The following is a 23,342-nucleotide window of genomic DNA, read 5'->3' on the forward strand; positions in this document are numbered from 1 at the left end:
GATGCTTAAAATATGTTGTTTTCTCATGTGTCAGTGTCCATTGTAACAATTACCCACAATGCTGGTTACCCCTAATCTCTATTTGAGGAGTATTGTTGGGGCATTCTATTCAGTACCAGTAACAAAATCGGCAATATTCTTACCTCTCCTATACACTAGTCTAGGAAAACCCTTAGCTATTTTATTTATTTATAAAACGTGTTACCGGGAAGTAATACATTGAGAGTTACCTCTCGTTTTCAAGCATGTCCTGGGCATAGAGTTATGATGACAGATACATGGTTACAAATACATAGGTACATTAGGTGACCAGGGTTATGCATTATATATAAAAGACATTGCATTAAATTAGGTGACTCGGGTTATACATTATACTAGCAGGGAAAAGATTGGTTCAGACAGCCAAATCCAGTGAAAGCACCATCAACTCACCAGGTAAGTTAAAAAATAAAAACTTTTATTGAACCACATAAAAAAACAAAGTACAAACAGGACAGGAAAAGTCCTCCCACGGGTTTCGGGCTATTCAGCCCTTTCTCAAGGAGTATACTCACCTAATGTAATGCAAAGTATAATAAGTGGAAAAAATGGTGTAAAAAGCGCTAAAAGCTATAAGTGAAACAAAATGTGATGTGATATACAATAGTGCATATATAACAATAAACCTTACAAATAATAAGGTAAGACTGCCAGGGGATCTGAAGGAGTGCGCATGCGCACGAAACGCGTTGGGCAGTTTATTGGAGTTCATTCTTGATCAGTGGCAGACCTCTCACGAGTATAGGTTCGCATACAAGCAGCAGGAAGAGGCATTTTTTTTTCAAAACCCACCCCCAGTGACGCATCTCCGGCCAAGGAGTGAGGGACAGCCTGTGGAGTAGCCCCGAGACAGCCAACGTTAATCTGATGCCGTGGGAGTCAACAGAATCGTCTACCAGCGGTCTTGATTGTTATTTAATTTTATGTATTAAATTAACTCTTTGTATTATTTTTTTCAGCCGTGCTTGTGTATGTTTATTGTTTGTTTTGTCTTGTTTGTCCTGTTCATGTTTTCTAGTAGCATTATTGCACTTTGATGATTTTTTTTCTTCTTGCCTTTCATATGCCATGCTGTGAACTTTGGAAGTACAAGATTGGAGTTACAACATCTCCATTCATTTGGACTCTATTCAGATCCACTTTGAACTCTTTAGGCGCCGGTCTGTATTGTTTGTTAAAGTATAATAAGTGCTTCAGACATAAAAAAAACATGCAAAGTCCCTACTTTTCCTAAAATGTGAAAGGGAGCAATGTATCAGTGTACAGGGCTGTTTGTGTAAGGGGACACACCAGAACAACCTTTGTTTTAAAGCTCTCCTCCAACAACTCTGTATAATGATTAGACACACAACCTCTAATCTCTCTAATTTCACACTGATTAAGTACATTTTGGTGATTTTTTTTTTAGCATCAGTCTCACGGATTTATAATAGTCTCACTGTCCTGTACAAACAAAACCCGCATTTTCCCCATTATAATGCCATTTTTTTTTTGTAAGTGCAGAGCCCCCCCACATCTCACAGATTTCAACCCCTTTCAGCAGACATCTCTGATTATTACATTACTAACTGGACCTATATCTGCTTTTTCTACCACATGTCTTCATTTAAACCTGCCTTATTTATTTTAGATATACAGCTTGGCCATGCATTATTCCCCCTATTATAATTGATCCAAGGCTTATAATAATTTAAGGACACCCCTGTACATTATTTTTTTTTTAGGATTCTGGCACCTTTTCCCTACAGAAGAAAAACACTATCCATCACTGATGACCACACCATTTTTTAAAATGCAGTATTTGGAGTGTTTCTTTAGTCACGTGACGCCATCGCACGGGGATTCTGGGAGTTGTAGTTCTGTTAACCACACCGTGCATTGCTTACCTAAGCCATAAAGACTACAACTCCCACAAATCGCTTCACCTGGTTAGGAAATCACTGTGATGGGCACATCAGCCATTTCTTTTCTTTTTCTTTTTTTTTTTAATTCAACAATGTCATGTTTATTAAAAGCAAGTGCTTCATCTGCAGCAGGTAGGAGCCGATTTAAAATACAGGTTTGTGCATGCATCCAATAAAAAGTGATTAGGAATGTGTCTTATTTAGATCTTAATCTGCCATGTTTACTTCCACAGAGTTTTTTTTTTTTGAGGATCTAGTGGGGTTTAAAAACGTTTTAGCAATATATATGTGTGTGCGGGTGCGCGCGTGTGCGTGTGCGCGCACGGAGTGTTAGGCTGAGTCCGTGGTACGGAAGGCGTCCGCACGGGGCGCAATCAGACTGCCTTAAGGCAGTGGTCATGCCCGTAGACCGTGGGGGAGGGGTACAAACGTTGCGCAAGAAATCAGTTAAAACTGATTTCTTGGCGGTTTCGCCCAATGAGGGGGAACCCGCTCTGTGACGCCCCTAGGAATGCCCCCCCCCCCCAACACGGCTCGTTGACCATGGCCAGGGAAAGTACCCGCTGACCTCACAGCCTCCGCACGCCTCGGCACGGATGAAGGCATAGGCTGTGCTATATAGAAAAATCCAATTAAAGAAAAGACCAGGATGGTCTAATTATCAGCACCAGACCAAATAGATGCAAAAATAGAGGGTGTTTATTAACCCATAACACACAGGAGCCGGACGTTTAAGTTCCCAAAGGGACCTTCTTAAGGGGTGTATATATTTTATAGCGTTGGTAAGGCTGCGTCCCCGCTGGCGCTGACCGCGCTCACGCTTGAGAGCGGTGACGTCACCAAATCTCTAAGCATGAGCACCGGGAGTCCTGTCTATTTTGCAAGCGCGGATGGGGGGTGGGGGGGGGGGGGCAAGTTGAGCACGCTTCAAACTCTTTTTTTTTGTCTCCCCAAGCACCAAGCTTGGGAGTGCGTATGTGCTCGCGCGCGGGGACGGGACTATTTAAATTAACTCGGCAAGCGCCGGACGCTCAGCACTAGCGTGGACGCAGCCTAAGAGATCCTAAGTGTGTGTGTGTGTGTGTGTGTGTGTGTGTATACATACTGTATACAGGCACACACACCCATACATTTTAGATATCATCATGTTCAGCCCCAGAGGATCCACTGCTGGATGAGGGCCTACCCAATGAACGTCCACGTGTTGCGGTTACAAGTCTCTCTTCTCCGAGCTGCTCCCAACACATATTCTGATTCCATCCTCCCATCTTACTTTAGGTCGTCGTCTTGGTTTTTTAATCTCTCTTGGAATCCAGTGGAGTACCATCTTTGTCCAACGATGGACATTTCTTCTGGCCATGTGTCCGGCCCTCCACCATTTTAATTACTTCCCCCCTGTGATGATGTCACAGACTTTTGTTTGGTTTTGAACCCATTCCTTATTTTTCCTGTCTCTCCGTGTAATACCCAGTATATCTGTTTGTGCATGTTTATTCTCACCTGTTTATGTTTTTGTAATATACATAACATTGTACCCTATTTTACCGCGCTCCGGAATATGTTGGCACTTCACACCTAAACGATAATAATAATACATCTCTCCATAATTCTTTGTGGTGTTTCCAGTTCCAAGAAAGCCAAAAACACAACATCAAACCATGTCCATGTTTTATTCATTAACATGTTTTTTATTTATTACTTATGCTGCATAAACACTGAAAGCAATTTCTAATCTTTTTTTAAAATTGGAGTTTTAGTAACATATTTGAGCTAAAAGTAGGATAAGCTTGCCCACCACGCCAAGGTAACCCCAGATCAAGTTCTACTTCCGAACTTCATATTTTTTTTACCGTGTCCTCTTAGCTGAATTCCTCCTGTAACTCTTTCATGGAGGTAGACTATTTAACGTGTAAACGTAAACCCTTTGAGTGCAGAGGGACCAGAGTGCCCTGGCCCCTCCTGCACTCACAATCAGGTGATCGCTCCATCACTGATGGTGGAAGGGGATGGACCATCTCCCCCCTTCCGTCCGCCATTACTGCAGATCGCGTTGGAGCGCAGGACGCAACCTCCCATAAGGCAACAAGCCAAGGTGCCAGAAGCCGTGACATACAGAAGTAGCTACGTCCAAAGTTCACTCAAAGGATGTCTTCTATATCTTGCCGTTAGGAGATCATGGGCTTGAACACCACGCAATCTCAACACAAAATCTTAAACGTTAGGGGTGACGGCCCCACTCACACCCTCCTAGCGTGGAACATGCGTTCCCTGGAGCTGTAGATTGTCAGCGCTGCATCGGCGCTACGCGGTGACGTCACACAATGTGACCAGATGATCACGTCCCCGGCGTTCTAGCGCGATGACGTTTCAACAGCCCAACGCGTTTCGTCACTCCAAAAACGTGACTTCAACGGGGGGTTGTCTTTGAGTACTCTGTGTGGCATTTATATATCCAATGGTTGCCTAGTTACAAATTGCTTGATTTTGACACTCAAATGTTAAGAGAACATTCAAGAATTGATTACATTGAATAAAATACATAAATCACACTGCAATATGTACAAAATTCATAAGTAACCTTGTGAATACTAACAACAATCGATTATACAATGTATGTCAAAAGTAAAAAGAAAAGAAACAGTTGAATAATATATAATAATAATAAATAACTATATGTCACGGTAGCTTATGACAAGATATAATGAACACCAAATATCTGGGTTGAACTGAACGAGGCTTAGATATAATAAAATATAATTTATTCCTTAAATAAGGTGAACACAGCAATATAGTACAATTAACAGACAAGAAGGTAACACTTACTTAGGGTTGGGGAATGGAGAAGTATCCACTAGCAATTCTCCAGCGGTCCAGTGACATTCAAGATGGAATCAGAAGCACAACTCCAGCAATCCAGTGACATTCAAGATGGTGTCAGAAGCACAACAACAAACTAGGGTTGACACAGTTTATATACCTGTGCAACCTTATTCTTAACATTGAACACAGCCTATTGGTGAACAATTATCTGTATCCACTCTAATGTGGAGACACAGACTAACAGACTAACCCATGCCCTCAGGTAACAATTAGATTGGCAGAGTTTGTTGATTGACTAATACTTAATCCCTAGACATTGGGTAACAATCAAGGCAGTTACTTTTTGATCACCGTGCTAAGGCTACTCAGCCGTCTGCCCTTCATGACTTATTAGCCTAGCAAATGGCGTCTGCATTTTCAGAACAGATCCAAAATAAAATACATATACACTAATATCTACACATATTAATAAGTTCCATTCTGGTGGGCTCAGTGGGTCGACCTTTGCCAGTTTTTAATGCCTACAGTGACTCCACATATTGGCCAAATATGAACTCTCTGCGACCTCCAGAACTGGAGATACAGAAATGCACTTTAAAACATTAAAATACAAGCTTATAATGAAAACATGGGAACAGGGGAACATACATTTTCAAGGTATAACAAGGTGCAAACCTCATCCCTGGACCGCAGTCCAGTTAACCCCTTGTCTCTCTGGTGAGGTCAGGGGATGGCCATATGGGGTGCAACCCCTTTAATACCGGGCCACCCCCTTTCTCCCTCTACACTATAATTTTAAAATGCCCTTGACCTAACAAAAGTGTGTACATCTATTAGACTAAAAATAATGTAAAAATGACTTTTCCAATTAATCTCAAATGGATCAAAATGAAAAATGTATATAAAAATATATGAAAGTAGGGTATTAGATATAGATGGGAGAAACTATTTAACACCTTAGATATGATTACAATAAAAGCTCAAACATATAATATATCGTATTATAAAAATATATTTTTTAGGTTGGGTTGAAAAAAGGGGGTAGTTGTTGAAAGGCTAACATGCAAAAACATAAGGCATTAAGAAAAGCAAAGAAACCGTTTCTGGAGTACAGATGGCACCTGTATGTATGTACAGTATGTATGTATATCTTTATTTATATAGCACCATTAATGTCCATAGCGCATCACAGTAGTAATACACGTGACATAATCATGTAAATAACAAATAATACAAATAACACATAATGGGAAGAAGTTCTTCAGACATAAAAGTAACATTTAGGAAAAGGGGTCCCTGCCCCGAAGAGCTTACAGTCTAATTGGTAGGTAGGAAGAACGTACAGAGACAGTAGGAAGGTGTTCGGATAAGTGCGTCTGCAGGGGGCCAAGGTCGATGTAAGAGGTGTATAGTATCAGCCATGGAGCTACTCATATGCTTCGTTAAGGAGGTGTGTTTTAAGATGGGTCTTAATTAGGTGGATAGAGAGGGTGCTAGTCGGGTATTGAGGGGAAGGGCATTCCAGAGGTGTGGGGCAGTCAGTGAGAAAGGTTTAAGGCAGGAGAGGGCTTTAGATACAAAGGGGGTAGAGAGAAGACATCCTTGAGCAGAACGCAAGATTCGGGATGGTGTATAGCGAGAAATTAGGGCTGAGATGTAAGGAGGAGCAGAAGAGTGTAAAGCCTTAAAAGTGAGGAGAATTGAGTGTGAGATACGGGATTTGATAGGAAGCCAGGAGAGGGATTTCAGCAGGGGAGACGCTGAGACAGATTTAGGAAAGAGCAGAGCGATTCTGGCAGCAGCGTTTAGGATAGATTGTAGGGGAGACAGATGAGAGGCAGGAAGGCCGGACAGCAGGAGGTTGCGGTAATCGAGGCGGGAGAGAATGAGGGCCTGAGTCAGAGTTTTAGCAGTCGAGCAACAGAGGAAAGTACGTATCTTTGTAATATTATATCTTAGACTGATTTCCATCCCATGAATGCTTACAACCTATCAAGTGGTTGCCGTTGGTATACCGGAGTATCAGTCTTTTTGGAGCTTTGCTTCCCTTTTTTTTTCTGTTGGAGTTACACAGTGAGAATTCGGGAAACTCGGGATGTTTCATTCATAATGTAACAAAAACGATTTTAACTCGATCTTTGTATGAGCATCATCATTTGTTATGGATACCAAGTTTGTGAAGAGGCTCCTCCATCACTTGCACACATTTTAAAAGCCAGATAAATAACTTCTCCATGTGTCTTTCGTTTGTTTACACCGGTATCTTTAAAAACCACCCGTCTCACATTTTCCAGCTGGGCGGTGTCCGCAACATCTGTTGATTTCGTGAAATTGCAAACGGCTCAAATCGCACTTTTCCAATTCATCTTTCATCTGATGACAGAAATCATCTGACATTGATCCGAGTCGGGAGTCTCGGTGCTTTTTTTGCGTTAAAGGCGTTTTATGGTGTATGTTATATCGGGTTTGTTTTTTAATTGTTAATCATTACCTGCCAGCATTTATTCTTTTATGATTTATCCACCTTCAATAATTTTTTTGGGGTGCCATGGTATCTGCCCCCCTAAAGGTTGCTGTAATTGCTGCTTTTGATTCAGTGGTAGAGGTTGGCTTCTTAGGCTGTGCTTATAGCGCCGTCGCAGGTGACAGCGATGCGACGGTGATGTCACGCTGCGGTCGCTGGAAAAATCAAATTGACTTCTAGCGATCGCGACCAAACCGTCGCTCCTACTATAAACGCGCGTGACGGGGGCAATACATTTCTTTGCCGTCGCGTCGCCGGCACTGGAAGCGCAGCCTTAGGCCTCAAATATACCAAGAGCTGCAGGGCGGCAGCGCTGTCCTGTGACGTCACCCTGCGCTGCCGCCAAGCGACGTCTTGATTATACCGGGGAGACAGAGCAGGAGGAGGCATGGAGGCGTGGCGGAGGCATGGCCGTGAGTGGTTCGCCCTCATTGGTTGAACCGCTCACGTGACGCGGCTGTCGCCTCAAGAAAACAATTTAGCAAATCTCTTCGGGAGACGGCCGCCCTGCAGCTCCGGGCGGCGCGCTGGTATGTAAACCATCAGCGGATTTCCCCAATTTGTTTTCCAGCCGCGTGGCGTCGCCGGCGACTTCTGGTATAATCACGGCCTTAGAGATTGCTTGGTAAGGAGTCAAAAACAATTTTAATTCCTTCACCTTAAAGAGGCAATCCAAGGAATGCGTTGGTTACATTTTTTTAAAAATAGAATTGAATCAGGGTGTCCCTTGAACTGATCCACATTAATATCAGCTCCTGGGACCCAATGTTTCCTGAGATACTTACCTCCGTAGGGGGTGCTGGTAGCAGCTCCGGCGGGGCTCGTTGGGCTCGTAATGGCGGCTTCTAAGCTCCCGCGTCCTGTGGGGCCAATCGAAAGCTGTGACGTCATCTCTTGCAGCTTCCTAATGACACGCGTGACCAGGACCTTTAAACAGCATCGAGATACCGGCACGCCCTACGGAGGTAAGTCTCTCGGGAAGCAGGCGGGGTCCCCAGAGCTGAAATCTATGGGGTTCAGTTCCCGGGGTGACCCCCTACTTCAATCCTATTTTTAAAAAAAGACACATAGCTTGGACAGCTTCTTTAGCAACAAAGGATATGGCAGTCTTCTGTCAAATCAACTAGAATGCTTCTAACATAGTAACTTGCAAAAGATATCCAATTTATTTTAGGAACCGCATACAGACGGAAGTGACGTTTCAGGTCCTAACACAGATCTTTCTTCAGGTACCGTAGCAGTTCCAAACACACGGTGGCAAACGGCTCCCTTTGTGTAGCGCTGCCGTTTGACCCGGCTCTTCGCGACACAGTCTTCTAGGGTTTAATTTGTAGAAAAGGAGGATAAATACATGTATACACAGAAGGGGCACGCAGCCCTCAACCTTCAGCGGTTTATTTTTCCATTAGTGACACTAAACATTTGAAACACCGTCACTTTAAGAAGCAAAAGAAATCATAAAAATAACATCTACTCCTGTCAGGAGTCTAACTCACAGCTTATCCCTATCTGCAATGTTGGCTGGCTAAGCCAGTTACCAACTTTAAATAACACACATATATAAAATTGAGTCCTTAACTGTCAGATGGGGACAGCGTCCCAATAGATTCTCAGTTGCTGCAACACGTGAGGGGGCATCTACCCCAAACTGGATCCGAGGGAGCAGCAACCTCCCAGCCTCCAGGCTCTAAGAGAGAGACTGGAGCAGCCAAACTAACTGCAATATATACCTCTCCCTCAATTAGGAGAGCAAGTGAGTGAAAACCAGAACCACTGTAAACTCTGTCCTAACAAACATACACAGTGAAATACCTATATACTGTATCTCTTTTTGTCACATTGGATGTTGCTCTGGACTTCTTTGTTTCTTGTAATATATCAATATAACACATTTTATAAATAAAACTAGTGAGTACATAACAAAATAGTAGTAGGGAAATCATATACTCAACCGACCTCATAGATGGTCTCGAAATATTACAACCATGACAAGAATAGAAAGAGATTCCTACCTGGCTATCCCAGGCAGGAACGCAGCGTGACACGCAGCGCAAGCAAAGACTGAGATATACCGGAGACTGTCTCAGTGGAACGCAGCGGGACACGCAGCGCAAGCAAAGGCAGATATACCAGAGACTGTCTCAGTGGAACGCAGCGTGACACGCAGCGCAAGCAAAGACTGAGTTATACCGGAGACTGTCTCAGTGGAACGCAGCGGGACACGCAGCGCAAGCAAAGACTGAGATATACCGGAGACTGTCTCAGTGGAACGCAGCGGGACACACAGCGCAAGCAAAGCCTGAGATGGACCGGAGACTGTCTCAGTAAAACGCAGCGGGACACACAGCGCAAGCAAAGACTGAGATGGACCGGAGACTGTCTCAGTAAAACGCAGCGGGACATGCAGCGCAAGCAAAGCCTGAGATGGACCGGAGACTGTCTCAGTGGAACGCAGCGGGACACGCAGCGCAAGCAAAGCCTGAGATGGACCGGAGACTGTCTCAGTGGAACGCAGCGGGACACGCAGCGCAAGCAAAGCCTGAGATGGACCGGAGACTGTCTCAGTGGAACGCAGCGGGACACGCAGCGCAAGCAAAGCCTGAGATGGACCGGAGACTGTCTCAGTGGAACGCAGCGGGACACGCAGCGCAAGCAAAGCCTGAGATGGACCGGAGACTGTCTCAGTGGAGCGCAGCGGGACACGCAGCGCAAGCAAAGCCTGAGATGGACCGGAGACTGTCTCAGTGGAACGCAGCGGGACACGCAGCGCAAGCAAAGCCTGAAATGGGCCGGAGACTGTCTCAGTGGAACGCAGCCATTACGACCATTATGTTGACTGTGATATTCTCTCTGTATCTTTCTAGTTTTCAAGATGTCTGCGTTTGATACACTTTCTGCTGAAGTGAAAGATTCTAAGACAAAACGTTTCAGCAAGTTGAATATGGATGACATGCAGGTAAATATATATCCACACTGTTCCTATAATTTAATCCAGCATTTTTCAGAGTTTTGGATCAAAATGAATTCCATTTGAGAAATGTGCAACTTTACTGTAGTTGTTAAATAATTCAAATGGGGTTGAACATAATGTATGTATTGTATATTAAAAGAGCAATCCATGCCGTTTATGTCCCCCTTCAGTTTATTTCATTTTTTAAAATACAGGATTGAAGCAGGGGGTCTGCAGAGCTGAACCCCTTTCATTTCATCTCCGGGGATCCCCTGCTTCTAGAGATACTTACCTCTGAATAAGGTGCCGGTAGTAGCTTTCCTGGGCTACCCGGGTTCACAATATGTCCGCTGTTTAAAGATCTCTGGCCAATAGGAAGCCGTGACATCATCTGTATCTCTCTGCCGTCTTCTGCAGTTTAAAGTTCCCGAGTCACATGGACCAATAGGAAGCCGCATCGGATGGCGTCATGGCTTCCTATTGGCTCGCAGGAGCTGTGAAAATCTGCCACCATGTGAACCCTGGAGTGATACCGGCACAGCTATGGAGGTATGTATCTACAGAAGCAGGGGATCCCGAAGCTGAAATTAATGGGGATCTGCTCCGGAGACCCCCCCCCTGCTTCAATCCCGTATTAATAAATGAAAGAAAAAACAAAAACGGCATGGATTGCCACTTTAAAAGTCATTCCCAAGCAGTGTCCTTGCCCGCTGTCCTGTATAAGTGGGGGAGTAAGTTCCAAGGTCATTCATCCCTCATTCCTTAAGCAGTGACAGAGTTGTGTGTTCTTTTTATTTCTTACTTGGGGAAGAATAGTTGCAGACCTTTCTGATTGCCACGGCAGTCCCAATGCGATTCCACAATTTTCTTGAAAATCTGAATTCCCCCTCCCCCCACACTAAATTCTACATGTGTTTTTAGAAATTCTACCAAAGCATGCGAGGAATGTATGAGAAAAACAACGGTTATAGTCAGTGTGCAATCTAAAGTCTTTTACACCATGCTGGATGCGCGAAACGCGTTGTGTGTTATTGCTGCCTCTATAGGGGTCTTTTGTATGATCCATTAAAGTCACTTTTGTTTTATGAGTGAGCACCCCCCCTGGATCTCTTTTGCTCAGGATAGTGCTCCGTTTTTCTCCTGCTATCTTGCTGCACAGTTGGGCCTGCGCCTACACAGGTGGAGATCATTACAAAATATGTTCATTTTTACTCAGATATTGGTAAATATTGATAGAACTCCAGGCACTCCCAATTGTATTCTTGATCCAAAAAGTTATCTCTTTATTAGCAAAGACCAACGTTTCGGTCTTCATCAGGACCCATTGAAGTCCATTTGATGAAGGTCCTTTGAAGCCGAAACATTGGTCTTTTCCATGTAGAATAGATAACTTTTTGAATCGAGAATACAATTTTGAGTGCCCGGAGTTCGATCAATATTTACCAATATGTGACAGGGGGCTTTCTTGTCTGTTCTGGATGCACCCGGCAACTTCTCTTTACTATCTGAAACTATGGAGGAGGGCTGACAACCAATCACAATACGGATGCTACATCCGCCAATCAGAGAGCAATAGATGTCTGCCAATCACAGAGCGAGGGCTCGCCCGCGATGGGCCAATCAGGGCTGTGAGAAATAACTGCTTTAGGAGAATGAGAAATTCAAACTGACCACTGGGATTTGCATCAGTTGAGACTGGGCCCAGTTTCTTTTGTATGCTGGCTGGCTAAGTCGGGTTCTCACTCAATATACAAAGGAGTCATTCGAATACATTACATTATATGTGCAATGGGGGAAACAACCGCTACAGAGCACACAGTGTCACACAAGTCAGCCATTTTGACCACAATAAAATGGATACTAACACTGAAAACCTGAGTTTCCATCTTGACTGATAGGACCAAACGGCTTGGCTTAACCTTTAATATGATAACCACCTTGCACATGACGTCACAGTGATGAGGAACATAAAGTACAAAGTTGTAGATGCAATGGAGCAGGATACCTTGGTATAAGGATACATGTTCACCTGTAGGATGGTATCCATAAGGAGAGTCTTTATCTGGCAGATAGGTGTCAATGCATTCATTTTCCATGATTATATTAGACCAGTGTTTCCCAACTCCAGTCCTCAGGGAAACCCAACAGGTCAGGTCTTAAGGATATCCCTGCTCCAGCACAGGTGGCTCAGTCAAAATGACTGAGCTGCTAATTGACCCACCTGTGCTGGAGCAGGGATATCCTTCAGTCCTGACCTGTTGGGGTTCCCTGAGGAATGGAGTTGGGAAACACTGCAATTAGATAGATTAATGGTTCTGGAGTGATAAGGTCCAATGTGTTCACTCGCTATTGTAGAGGGTACCTGGGTGTGGAATATATATATATTTTAATTATTTACAGGTACCAATAACGTTTGATGAAGTTACAGTAAGTTTCTCCGAGGATGAATGGAATTATTTAGATGAAGAGCAGAAGGAGCTTTATAAGGATGTGATGAGGGACACATACCACAACCTCAGATCACTGGGTAAGAAGAGATCTCTTATAATGCATAACAATGGATACATTAGAAAGTACAAAGAACGTAGAAATTCCCAAGGAAGGAGAAGATCGTGTTACAGCATATACCTCTGTGTGAGGTCACTTACGGTTTGGGCAGCATAATGAACATGTTATAGAGAATCCTTTATAAATGGAGTTCTTCAACGGTGGTATGGACATTTACTTGAGTAGTTGTGTGTGTTTTGGGATAGAGTAAGGATGTGCCTGCTCAGCTGGGTACTGGTACTGGTACTGGAGGGGTGCTATCTGAGAACTGCTAATCATGGACGGATATTTACAAAAGGATCCCCTTTTCGATGCACTCAAAGACCTCACAGAATAATAATTAAAATATAACTTTTAATAGATTTGTTTAAAACAATAGGGGGGGGGGAAGGGGGAGCTGTCAAGGAGAGAACTAATCTATTAAAAACGGTAGAAGCATATATGTTGTACCTCGCTACAAAATCCCCAAAAATGTATGTGTAAAGGTGGTGCTACCCGGGCAATGACCTAAGACAAAAGAGGGTTTGTACCAAGGAGATATGGAGATCCCAGAAAAATGGTGCACACCCCCTGGGGTATATATATATATATAATGTATGTAAGCGAAAATAATTCTCCATCGGCATCAACAGGTTATCTCAATGTGAAGCCAGAAACCATATCAAGAATTGAACGAGGAGAGGAGCCATATGTGAGGCATCACTCGGACACTCAGAAGGGGAAAACCCCTGTAAATACTTCTGCAGGTGAGTCATTTATTCTCCGATGAATAGGATCTCTGTCCAAAATGTACAACTAGTTATTTCCAAAGGGGGATGTGTCAAGGCAATTTTTGAGAAAAACCTGTATGATGAAGATGAGATTTAGACACAACAATGTATTATTCAGCTACTATTCAATAAACTGCTATGATCGGAGATAGCTGGAAATACAACTGCTCCAGGCAGACGGGGGAAATATACATAATATACTGTATGATTCTAAAGATCCTAAGATGCTGTGCACACTCTAATCTAGTTGAAATGGTGGCTCTTGTCGGTGCTTGAGCAGGGGTGGGCGAGAATCCCAGTAGAAAACACTCTATAAACTTCAATGAAAACCAGGGTTCTTGGGGCACTGAAAAGATGATAAATAGAATGACATTTTCAAATAAATGTTAATACTGTAGACATGCCGTAACGCACAACGTTTCTGGGAGAATCCTTTGTCAGGTCCAAAAAAACATACAAGGACCTCCCGAAGGGTTCGCCGAAGGGTTCTCTGCGTAAATATCTGAAATATTCTTCAAAATGGACAAGACCATTGATTAAATATGTTATTTCGCATTGATCATTTGAGAGGCATACTTTGGTAATGCGAGGGATACATAATCTCTGTAGCCCTATAGCCTGTTTGTTGACAAGGGTAATATCAATGAGTAAGAGTATTGATATAATGAAATAGGAAAGGAGGGTTATGGTTATGTTACTGTGAGCCCACATTAGGCAGTAAAATCAATCTGACTCTGGGCTTCTGCACATCTCAGTGGCTGTCCTAGCACTTTATGGTGACAATAATTTAGAGGATTGCTTTTCACTGGACAGTCACTAGACACAACTAACGTACTATACAGTATGTACTTTTCTAAAGTCTACTATACTCAAAAGTAGGGGTGCGCAAACTTTTCCCCCTGCTGGCTCTCCCCTCCTGCTTGTGCCCCCCCCTTCTTTACCTTATCTCTGGCGTTCTGAGGTCACGACATAAACTTACAGAGGCCCTGTGCGCCATTCAATGCATTTCATTTAAATGCTTTGGGGAAGAGCATGGGGCCTCTGTAAGCACTGAGCCCCCCCAGAAATTCTCGCACCCCCCAGGTGGCGCACCCCTGCTCTAAAGCATACTGTTCCTCTAAAGTAACTAATACCATACACTAGTGTAGCCCTGATGTAAATTTTCTCTTTCTGGCCCCCCTCTGCGAGTGCCGTGCGGTAGCGGGTGCCGCCGGAGGCTTTGACGGACCCGCCGGCACTTCGCGAGGGTGGGGGCCAGTGCAGGGAGCGGCGCAGGCCGGTTGCCGGGGACGCGATCGGGCCGTCGCTAGGGCCACGATCGCGTTGCCACCGGCTCGGCGGCTGGAGGAGAGTGCGCCGCCATTGCGCGTTAGCTCGCGCATGCGCAGTAGGTGGCAAGCGCAGGGAAGGCCCCAGAGAGATCGCGCGAGAGTAGGGAAGGTAGTAGAGAGGTTGAGGCGGCCATTAGGGGTTCGCGCATGCGCGAGGGAAGCGCGCACGCGGCCCCAATGCTTTAGGCAGCTCCTGGGAACTACAATTCCCAGGAGGCTTAGGGAGGCAGAGGTCAGGTGCTCCCTAGTGGCCAATAGGGCTGAAGGAAGCTCAGCCCGGGAAAAGAGATACATTTCCCGGGCTTTGCAACAGCAGTCAGGCAGAGCAGAGGAAGGAGTAGGAAGGGTGCAGGGAGCGCGTGGCTCCTGCATCAGGTAAGGGTTCTCCCTAGATCCCCAGGCAGGCCCCAATTCCCGGGTAAGGGTAGGGGGTAACTGAAGAGGGACGCCTTAGACTGAGGAGGGACGCCTTAGCTAGGGAGGTGACCCTTGAGTGTGGGGAGTGCTGGTTTGGTAGTGCCACAGCGGAGAGTACTGTGGGCACTGTCAAAGAGGCACGGTGTGCTAGCAGTGGGATTGCTGCGGGATCCGGGTGGCTGTGTGTGATTGCAGCTGATCTGGGTGTGTGTCGCTGCATGTGCTGTGAGCAGTGCGTGCAGTGTGTGTGTGCACGGTGTGAATCCCTGCAGGCTGACAGTGTAAGCTGAATGTTGGCTGCAGGTGGGTTAGGCTGCTAGGATTAGCAGATACAGTTTAGACTGGGTAGCTAGGGGAAGGGGGGCGGTTATTGTCCACAGGCCCTAGGAGTTTTCCCCAAGCCATCCCAGGTTGCGGTTCCTCAGGGACAGGCCCTAGGTTAGGGTTGCTGTCGCTCTAGCAGTGGTTAGTGATAGGGATAGCGGCGGTTGCTGTTCCCACGCGGTTGGTGTTGCCGTGATCCGGTTGCAGTTCCCGTTGAGCGGTGGGACCCTCGTTGGGGTCCACCGGCAGAGTACCTGGAATAGGATCAGACGGACGTCTGACCCTTTTAGAAGAAAGTGTGTTGCGGTCCCGAGCATCGGAGTGCTCGGAAGGTATCTTCCATATTCTAAGTGCACCAACTGGGCCCTAGCTTAAATAGTGACTGCGCAGTCACCCACGACCTCCGTAGGAGTTACGAGACATTGGGTGTGGGGTGATCACAGGACACTGGGTGGGGTACACCAGACATTGGGTTGATGTGATGCGGGTAGAGCATCTGGTTATGGTTATGTTATGTAATGTGTTATATGTGTGTTAAGTAAAGAGTTAGTATTGTTTATCTATAAGTGTTATTGTATTTCTTACTCAGGGCTATCTTTCCTCACGGGGGATCCTGGGTAAGTGGAGGCGCTGCACCAAGTAAGGGTAAGGGTTTCCCCAGGCTCCCAGCTAGCGGAGGCTCAGATCTCCTGGAGCCACACAGGTTATGCAGTACCAGTAGTCCCTTAGAGCAGGTGTGTTGCAGGGAAAGGGGCCGGTTAGACCACGAGGGGCCAATGTGATATTGGGTGGGTCGGCCGGTTCACAAAAAGGGCTACATTTGGAGGCGCTGCTGAGATATCAGACCTGGGGTGCCCTGTACATGTTTTTCTAAATTTGTGTCCTATTTTTGTTCCGCCATGGGGAAGCCCTCAAGGCGGAGGAAGCCATGTGCTAAGGTCCCGGTCGCGCGGGAAAATGTTGCCAACAGTCATCCAGGACTGGCGGGAAAACCCGAGCCCCGCCCCCACACTGTGAGTGACTCAGTACAGAGCTCGCACCACTCCCTGAAAGAGAGTACTGGACACAGAGAAAATTGCTCGCCGTCGTATGGATCCTGGCAGACCAGGGCTGGGAGCGTATCCTTTTTGTTGTGTCCATGTACGATACAATTTTTGAGCATCTGGGGTAGTATGGACCTTAAAACTTTGGCGTGCATGGTAAAAATGCGATTGGAAGACGTGAACGAGGAGGGGTACCTAGACTGTTTTTGTAACCAAGGTGGCTGCTCGTCTTGTAAGTTGGCTTGGGGGCGTATATGTGGCTGCTGCAGGGTACCGACCCTGCAACCCAAACTGCCGCAGCCTACCGAACGGCCCGTGGGAGGGGACACTGTTGTAGAAATGGAGTGTCCTTCCCCTGAGGAAGAAATAGACTGCCAGGGGTTACACCGCAATGTGTATGTGTCCTGGCGAGCGCCAGGAATAGATGGAGTTGTGCTAGCGTGTCCCTGCCTGCAAAAAGCCTGTGCCTCGGGAGCAGCCCTGTCGCAGTTACCGCTCGACTTCAAGAACATCGAGTTGGATGGAGAACCGAGTATCCAGTGTTTTATGACAAATTGTGACTGTCCTAGGGAGGCACTGGAGTGGGGGCCTCCATGTGATTGTTGCGGGGCAGGGTTCCTACAGCCTATCCTGCCCCAGGCGGCGGAACCAGCCGATGAAGAAGAGGAGGAGCCGGACCTCGCTCCTGAAGTAATTGATACTTGTCCTCAGTTTGTTTTGATTCCAGAGGCCTCCGGGGACCCGTGTGTCCAGACCACTGTTGCAGACCCTCTCAAAGAGGACGTGCAAATGGAGGAGCAGGAACTTCTGATGGCGGAACCTGCGGAGGAAGAGGCGCCTGATGGTGCTACCGAGGTGGGTGAAGCTGCTACTGATTTGTCCACTTCAGCCATGGAGGTGGTGGAGGGCCCGTGTGCCCAAATGAACTTTCCAGACGCGGAGCCAGAGCCGCTGAAGGCGGAGCTCCAGATGTCAGAGCTCCAGATGTCAGAACCCCAGATGTCGGTTCCAGACCCGGTTTCCGAGCAGGAACCCCCGAGACCAGAACCACCGATTCCAGAAGGCCAGGGTAAGGTGTTTGTACCCCCGCCCATGGGTGATGATTCTAGCGACCCACTGAGCGTGGTGATGCGCCTCCCGGCGGACCACTCCAGTGAGGTCACTGAAGCAACCGCCTCAACTGATCCAGACCATGATGTGGGCCCGTGTGCCCTGCAACGGCCAGTCCGGCCTACCACCGAGGTACCAGCGGTCCCAGGCTTGGGATCAGTACCTGCCGACAACGACGGGGGTAAGTTGACTGCCCCAGGGGTGTCGGGTGTGAGCTCCCCGGTGATCGTGGCGCCTGGTGACTCCAAAGGTAGGGTCACCCGGGCGATGGGCTCACCCCGTCATCGCGTCCTGGTGGAGGTGTCTCCCCCAGAAGATCTCTGCGGATCATGGAACGACTCCGACCTCATCAAGGGATCCGGTGTAGCGGACCGGAGCGACCCATACTCCTGTGAGAGGAGTCTCCAAACGGGCCTACCCGAAGAAGTGGTGCCGTCCGCGGACGAAGTCACCGTTAAAGGGATTGTTGGAGCGGACAAAGACTCTGTTGAGACCGCTCTGGTAGTTGTGGCCTCTCCCAGGTGCGCGATGGAGCGCTATGTTCGCCATGTGGTGGATCGAGGAAAGAGACTGAGCCTCCCTGTCTCCCGTGAGACGAGACCGGAGGAACCGGAAAGGGTCAATACCCCGGACCCCTTACTATTTTTTCTGCGAGGGGGAGAAGGTGGGTTGGTGCAAGGGACAGGTCTTGAGCTCCAAAAGACTCACAGGAGTCAAGGTGGGATACCCTCACCCAGTCTGTTAGGGGCACTCCAATCTGAGACTCAGCTGGCCTCGGGTATCCATATGAGTATTGATGACAAAATGCATGTTACATGTGATGTGATTTATGCCATGTATTTTCCATTATATAATTCTCTCTACGGTTGCTACCCAAGCGAGGCCGTTGGGATTCTGCGAAGGGGAGAATGTAGCCCTGATGTAAATTTTCTCTTTCTGGCCCCCCTCTGCGAGTGCCGTGCGGTAGCGGGTGCCGCCGGAGGCTTTGACGGACCCGCCGGCACTTCGCGAGGGTGGGGGCCAGTGCAGGGAGCGGCGCAGGCCGGTTGCCGGGGACGCGATCGGGCCGTCGCTAGGGCCACGATCGCGTTGCCACCGGCTCGGCGGCTGGAGGAGAGTGCGCCGCCATTGCGCATTAGCTCGCGCATGCGCAGTAGGTGGCAAGCGCAGGGAAGGCCCCAGAGAGATCGCGCGAGAGTAGGGAAGGTAGTAGAGAGGTTGAGGCGGCCATTAGGGGTTCGCGCATGCGCGAGGGAAGCGCGCACGCGGCCCCAATGCTTTAGGCAGCTCCTGGGAACTACAATTCCCAGGAGGCTTAGGGAGGCAGAGGTCAGGTGCTCCCTAGTGGCCAATAGGGCTGAAGGAAGCTCAGCCCGGGAAAAGAGATACATTTCCCGGGCTTTGCAACAGCAGTCAGGCAGAGCAGAGGAAGGAGTAGGAAGGGTGCAGGGAGCGCGTGGCTCCTGCATCAGGTAAGGGTTCTCCCTAGATCCCCAGGCAGGCCCCAATTCCCGGGTAAGGGTAGGGGGTAACTGAAGAGGGACGCCTTAGACTGAGGAGGGACGCCTTAGCTAGGGAGGTGACCCTTGAGTGTGGGGAGTGCTGGTTTGGTAGTGCCACAGCGGAGAGTACTGTGGGCACTGTCAAAGAGGCACGGTGTGCTAGCAGTGGGATTGCTGCGGGATCCGGGTGGCTGTGTGTGATTGCAGCTGATCTGGGTGTGTGTCGCTGCATGTGCTGTGAGCAGTGCGTGCAGTGTGTGTGTGCACGGTGTGAATCCCTGCAGGCTGACAGTGTAAGCTGAATGTTGGCTGCAGGTGGGTTAGGCTGCTAGGATTAGCAGATACAGTTTAGACTGGGTAGCTAGGGGAAGGGGGGCGGTTATTGTCCACAGGCCCTAGGAGTTTTCCCCAAGCCATCCCAGGTTGCGGTTCCTCAGGGACAGGCCCTAGGTTAGGGTTGCTGTCGCTCTAGCAGTGGTTAGTGATAGGGATAGCGGCGGTTGCTGTTCCCACGCGGTTGGTGTTGCCGTGATCCGGTTGCAGTTCCCGTTGAGCGGTGGGACCCTCGTTGGGGTCCACCGGCAGAGTACCTGGAATAGGATCAGACGGACGTCTGACCCTTTTAGAAGAAAGTGTGTTGCGGTCCCGAGCATCGGAGTGCTCGGAAGGTATCTTCCATATTCTAAGTGCACCAACTGGGCCCTAGCTTAAATAGTGACTGCGCAGTCACCCACGACCTCCGTAGGAGTTACGAGACATTGGGTGTGGGGTGATCACAGGACACTGGGTGGGGTACACCAGACATTGGGTTGATGTGATGCGGGTAGAGCATCTGGTTATGGTTATGTTATGTAATGTGTTATATGTGTGTTAAGTAAAGAGTTAGTATTGTTTATCTATAAGTGTTATTGTATTTCTTACTCAGGGCTATCTTTCCTCACGGGGGATCCTGGGTAAGTGGAGGCGCTGCACCAAGTAAGGGTAAGGGTTTCCCCAGGCTCCCAGCTAGCGGAGGCTCAGATCTCCTGGAGCCACACAGGTTATGCAGTACCAGTAGTCCCTTGGAGCAGGTGTGTTGCAGGGAAAGGGGCCGGTTAGACCACGAGGGGCCAATGTGATATTGGGTGGGTCGGCCGGTTCACAAAAAGGGCTACACTAGGTTTACTAGCAGAGACAATAGTTTGTGTCTATCTATCTTGTCACCCTATCTGCCATAAGTTTTTGTCTTGGCCTTTAGTTGCCTGATTCTCATGTTTATTGAATGATTCAAGCAGAAATCTTAACCCGAATAACTTATTTTTTTTAAATGTATTCTTTCCTAGCAGATGGTAAGTTCATGAATAGGAGTAAGAAAGAAGAGTCAGATTCTCCTTATTATTCACAAGACTGGACAGGGGAAGCCAACGCCAAGAGTTCTGCAAGAAAATCATTTGAAAAATTCAATCTGATTGGAAGGCAAAATCTAACAAGAACCCACGGGCATAATCCACATGAACAGATGCGCTACAAATTATCTGCTGGAAAAAACATGAATAGACTAACCATATTAGTCTACAAGAATGCGCTAGCAAAGAAATATATGGTCAATGCACTTAGCAAAAGTTGTAATTTTGACAAAATAGAGCATGCAAATCATAGAGCTCACAAAGAACTAAAGCACTATGCGTGCATTAAATGTAAGACTGGCTATATGCAGAGCTCAAATCGTAGTGATCTGATGAACCACACAAGAGAAAGACCATACACATGCACTGAATACAAGAAAACCTTTACCAACAGAGTGTATTTTGTTAGCCACCAGAGAACTCACTCCGGAGAGAAGCTGTACATATGCAGTGAATGTAGGAAAAGCTTTACCAACAAGGAACATCTTGTCAGTCATCTTAGAAACCACACAGCAAAGAGGCCGTATTTATGCACTGTATGCGGAGAAACCTTCAACTACCGCTCAATGCTCGTTAAACATCAGAAAGCCCACACGGGAGAAAGGCCGTTTGCTTGCACTGAATGTGGGAAAAGTTTTACTTGTATATCAAATCTAATAGGTCATCAGAGAACTCACACAGGAGAGAGGCCATATGCTTGCACTGAATGTGGGAAAAACTTTACTCAACAAGCACATCTGGTTATTCACCAGAGATCGCACACAGGGGAGAGGCCTTATGTGTGTACTGAGTGTGGCAAAAGCTTTACTGACAGCTCAACTCTTATAAGGCATCAGAAAACCCACAGAGTAGAAAAGTTATGTGCATACATTGAAAGTGGCAAAGGCTTTACTCAAAGAGCCCATGTTCGTCACCAGAGAATTCACAAAGGAAGTAGTCAGCATACATGTACCTATTGTGGGAATTGTTTTTCTAAAAGAGCACATCTTGTTAGTCACCAGAGAATTCACACCGGAGAGAAACCTTTTGTGTGCTCTGAATGTGGGAAATGCTTTAGTCACAGGTTAACTCTTGTTAGACACGAGAGAACACATACTTTAGAAAAACCATGTGTCTGTTGTAAATGTGGGAAAAGCTTTACTTGTAAGTCGACTCTGGTTATACACAAGAGAACCCACACGGGAGAGAGACCATATCCATGCACTGAATGCGGGAAAAGTTTTACTTGCAGCTCAAATCTCTTTAGTCATCAGAGAACTCACACAGGCGAGAGACCATATTCGTGCATTGATTGTGGAAAAAGCTTTATTCAAAGAGCACATCTTGTTAGTCACCAGAGAACCCATACGGGAGAGAGACCATTCGTATGCTCTAAATGTGGGAAATTCTTTAGTCACAGATCAACGCTTGTTAGACACCAGAAAACAGTGCAGTGCACATCTTATTAACATACTGATGAACATGAGGGAACCCACACAGGATAGAGTCTGTGTGGCCCCTTTGCAATATTGTATGAAGTTGTAATGGCGGCTTCTTCCCTCCACGGGCGCCGACCACCTCCTTTGGGGGGTAGAGTAAAACCCTACAACCTGGAAAGATGCCTTAGGATTACGTCCTGGGAGCTTTACCCAGACGTTTCTCAACTTTTGGTGTGTTTTTGTCCTGGTATGTGCTTGTGCTATTATTTTTCTTCTGGATGGGCTCTGGAGCTCGTCTCTCAAACCGCCATTCTCTCCTGACGTCACTGGAACTCTCACATTGATATTTATTTTAAATTATGTGTCAAGTAATACCTCCGCTATTTTCTAATATCGCTCCATAGAACTAATAGAAAAGTCTCATACAGATAGCTGGAGAAAAAAAAACTTGCGAGGCAAAGTACTTTGATAGATTAACATTTATAAAAAGTCAAAATTAAATTTACCTATAATTTCAATTGACGCAAAAAAACAACCAGTTTTGGGAGTTTGTTATTAAAGGTCTCTACTTACTATTAACATTATTTGAAAAAATAAAATACTAGGTTGTAAAAAAAAAATAACTTTAGGATCACTTATTATATATATATTTTTAACCTTTTAAATTACCCATATTTTCCTCCTACAATCAGTGCTATTAACCCTTTGGGTGCCCCGGGATGTAGCTATCACATCAAGGGGTCTGGTACTCCTGTAGTAGCGATGTCGCGCACTAATTTGCTCATTTTGTACAGGACATTGCGTTCTGCGCTCCTGTGGAGCGTTGAATGGCGTCCGGCTGTCCGAGGAGCGGAAGAGGGCTCCTCTTGTGCGCCATCATCAGTGCTGCTGCGATCACATGATTGCTCCCGTGGAGCGGTCACATGACGGCGAGGTGCCGGAGAGACTGTGGCACTTTTAGTGCAGCGGACCCTCTGGCACGCAAAGGGTTAGAGGAGAAATCCCATTTTGGCAGCCAAAATAAATAAAAGGACTACTTTCCAAAGGCTGGGGGTGGATTTAGCTGGAGGGTGGGAGATAATTTGCCCATGGAAAAGACAATTTTACAGTTTTTATCACCAAGATAAATTAAAAGATTGTTTAGATCTGTAATGCATCTTTTTAAAAGGCAAGCTTTAAAATAAAATATACATTTTTAACGCTTTGTCTGAAAATTTTTCCCTCTTTATTTACTTTTTTATTTCAAACGTTTTTATTG

The 23,342-nt window shown here is 46.6% G+C and overlaps 1 protein-coding gene across 4 annotated transcripts; it reads left to right on the plus strand.

Annotated features, from left to right (window-relative positions):
* Nucleotides 1-1,977: 1,977 nt before the first annotated feature.
* On the plus strand, nucleotides 1,978-23,288 carry LOC142466584 (uncharacterized). 4 transcript variants are annotated; one of them, XM_075571772.1, is made up of 6 exons: nucleotides 1,978-2,098; nucleotides 10,152-10,243; nucleotides 10,655-10,786; nucleotides 12,638-12,764; nucleotides 13,417-13,530; nucleotides 20,604-23,288. In XM_075571772.1, exons 2-6 carry the CDS (start codon nucleotides 10,160-10,162, stop codon nucleotides 22,112-22,114), a joined length of 1,968 nt encoding a protein of 655 aa, XP_075427887.1. In that variant the 5' UTR covers nucleotides 1,978-2,098; nucleotides 10,152-10,159; the 3' UTR covers nucleotides 22,115-23,288. The 4 variants fall into 4 exon arrangements, with proteins under 4 accessions (XP_075427887.1, XP_075427884.1, XP_075427886.1 ...); XM_075571769.1 differs by having other exon boundaries at nucleotides 1,978-2,075; XM_075571771.1 differs by having other exon boundaries at nucleotides 1,978-2,075; nucleotides 20,607-23,288.
* Nucleotides 23,289-23,342: the final 54 nt, after the last annotated feature.

Source organism: Ascaphus truei, chromosome 15 (genome assembly GCF_040206685.1).
Source record: "Ascaphus truei isolate aAscTru1 chromosome 15, aAscTru1.hap1, whole genome shotgun sequence".
Taxonomy (NCBI): Eukaryota; Metazoa; Chordata; class Amphibia; order Anura; family Ascaphidae; genus Ascaphus; species Ascaphus truei.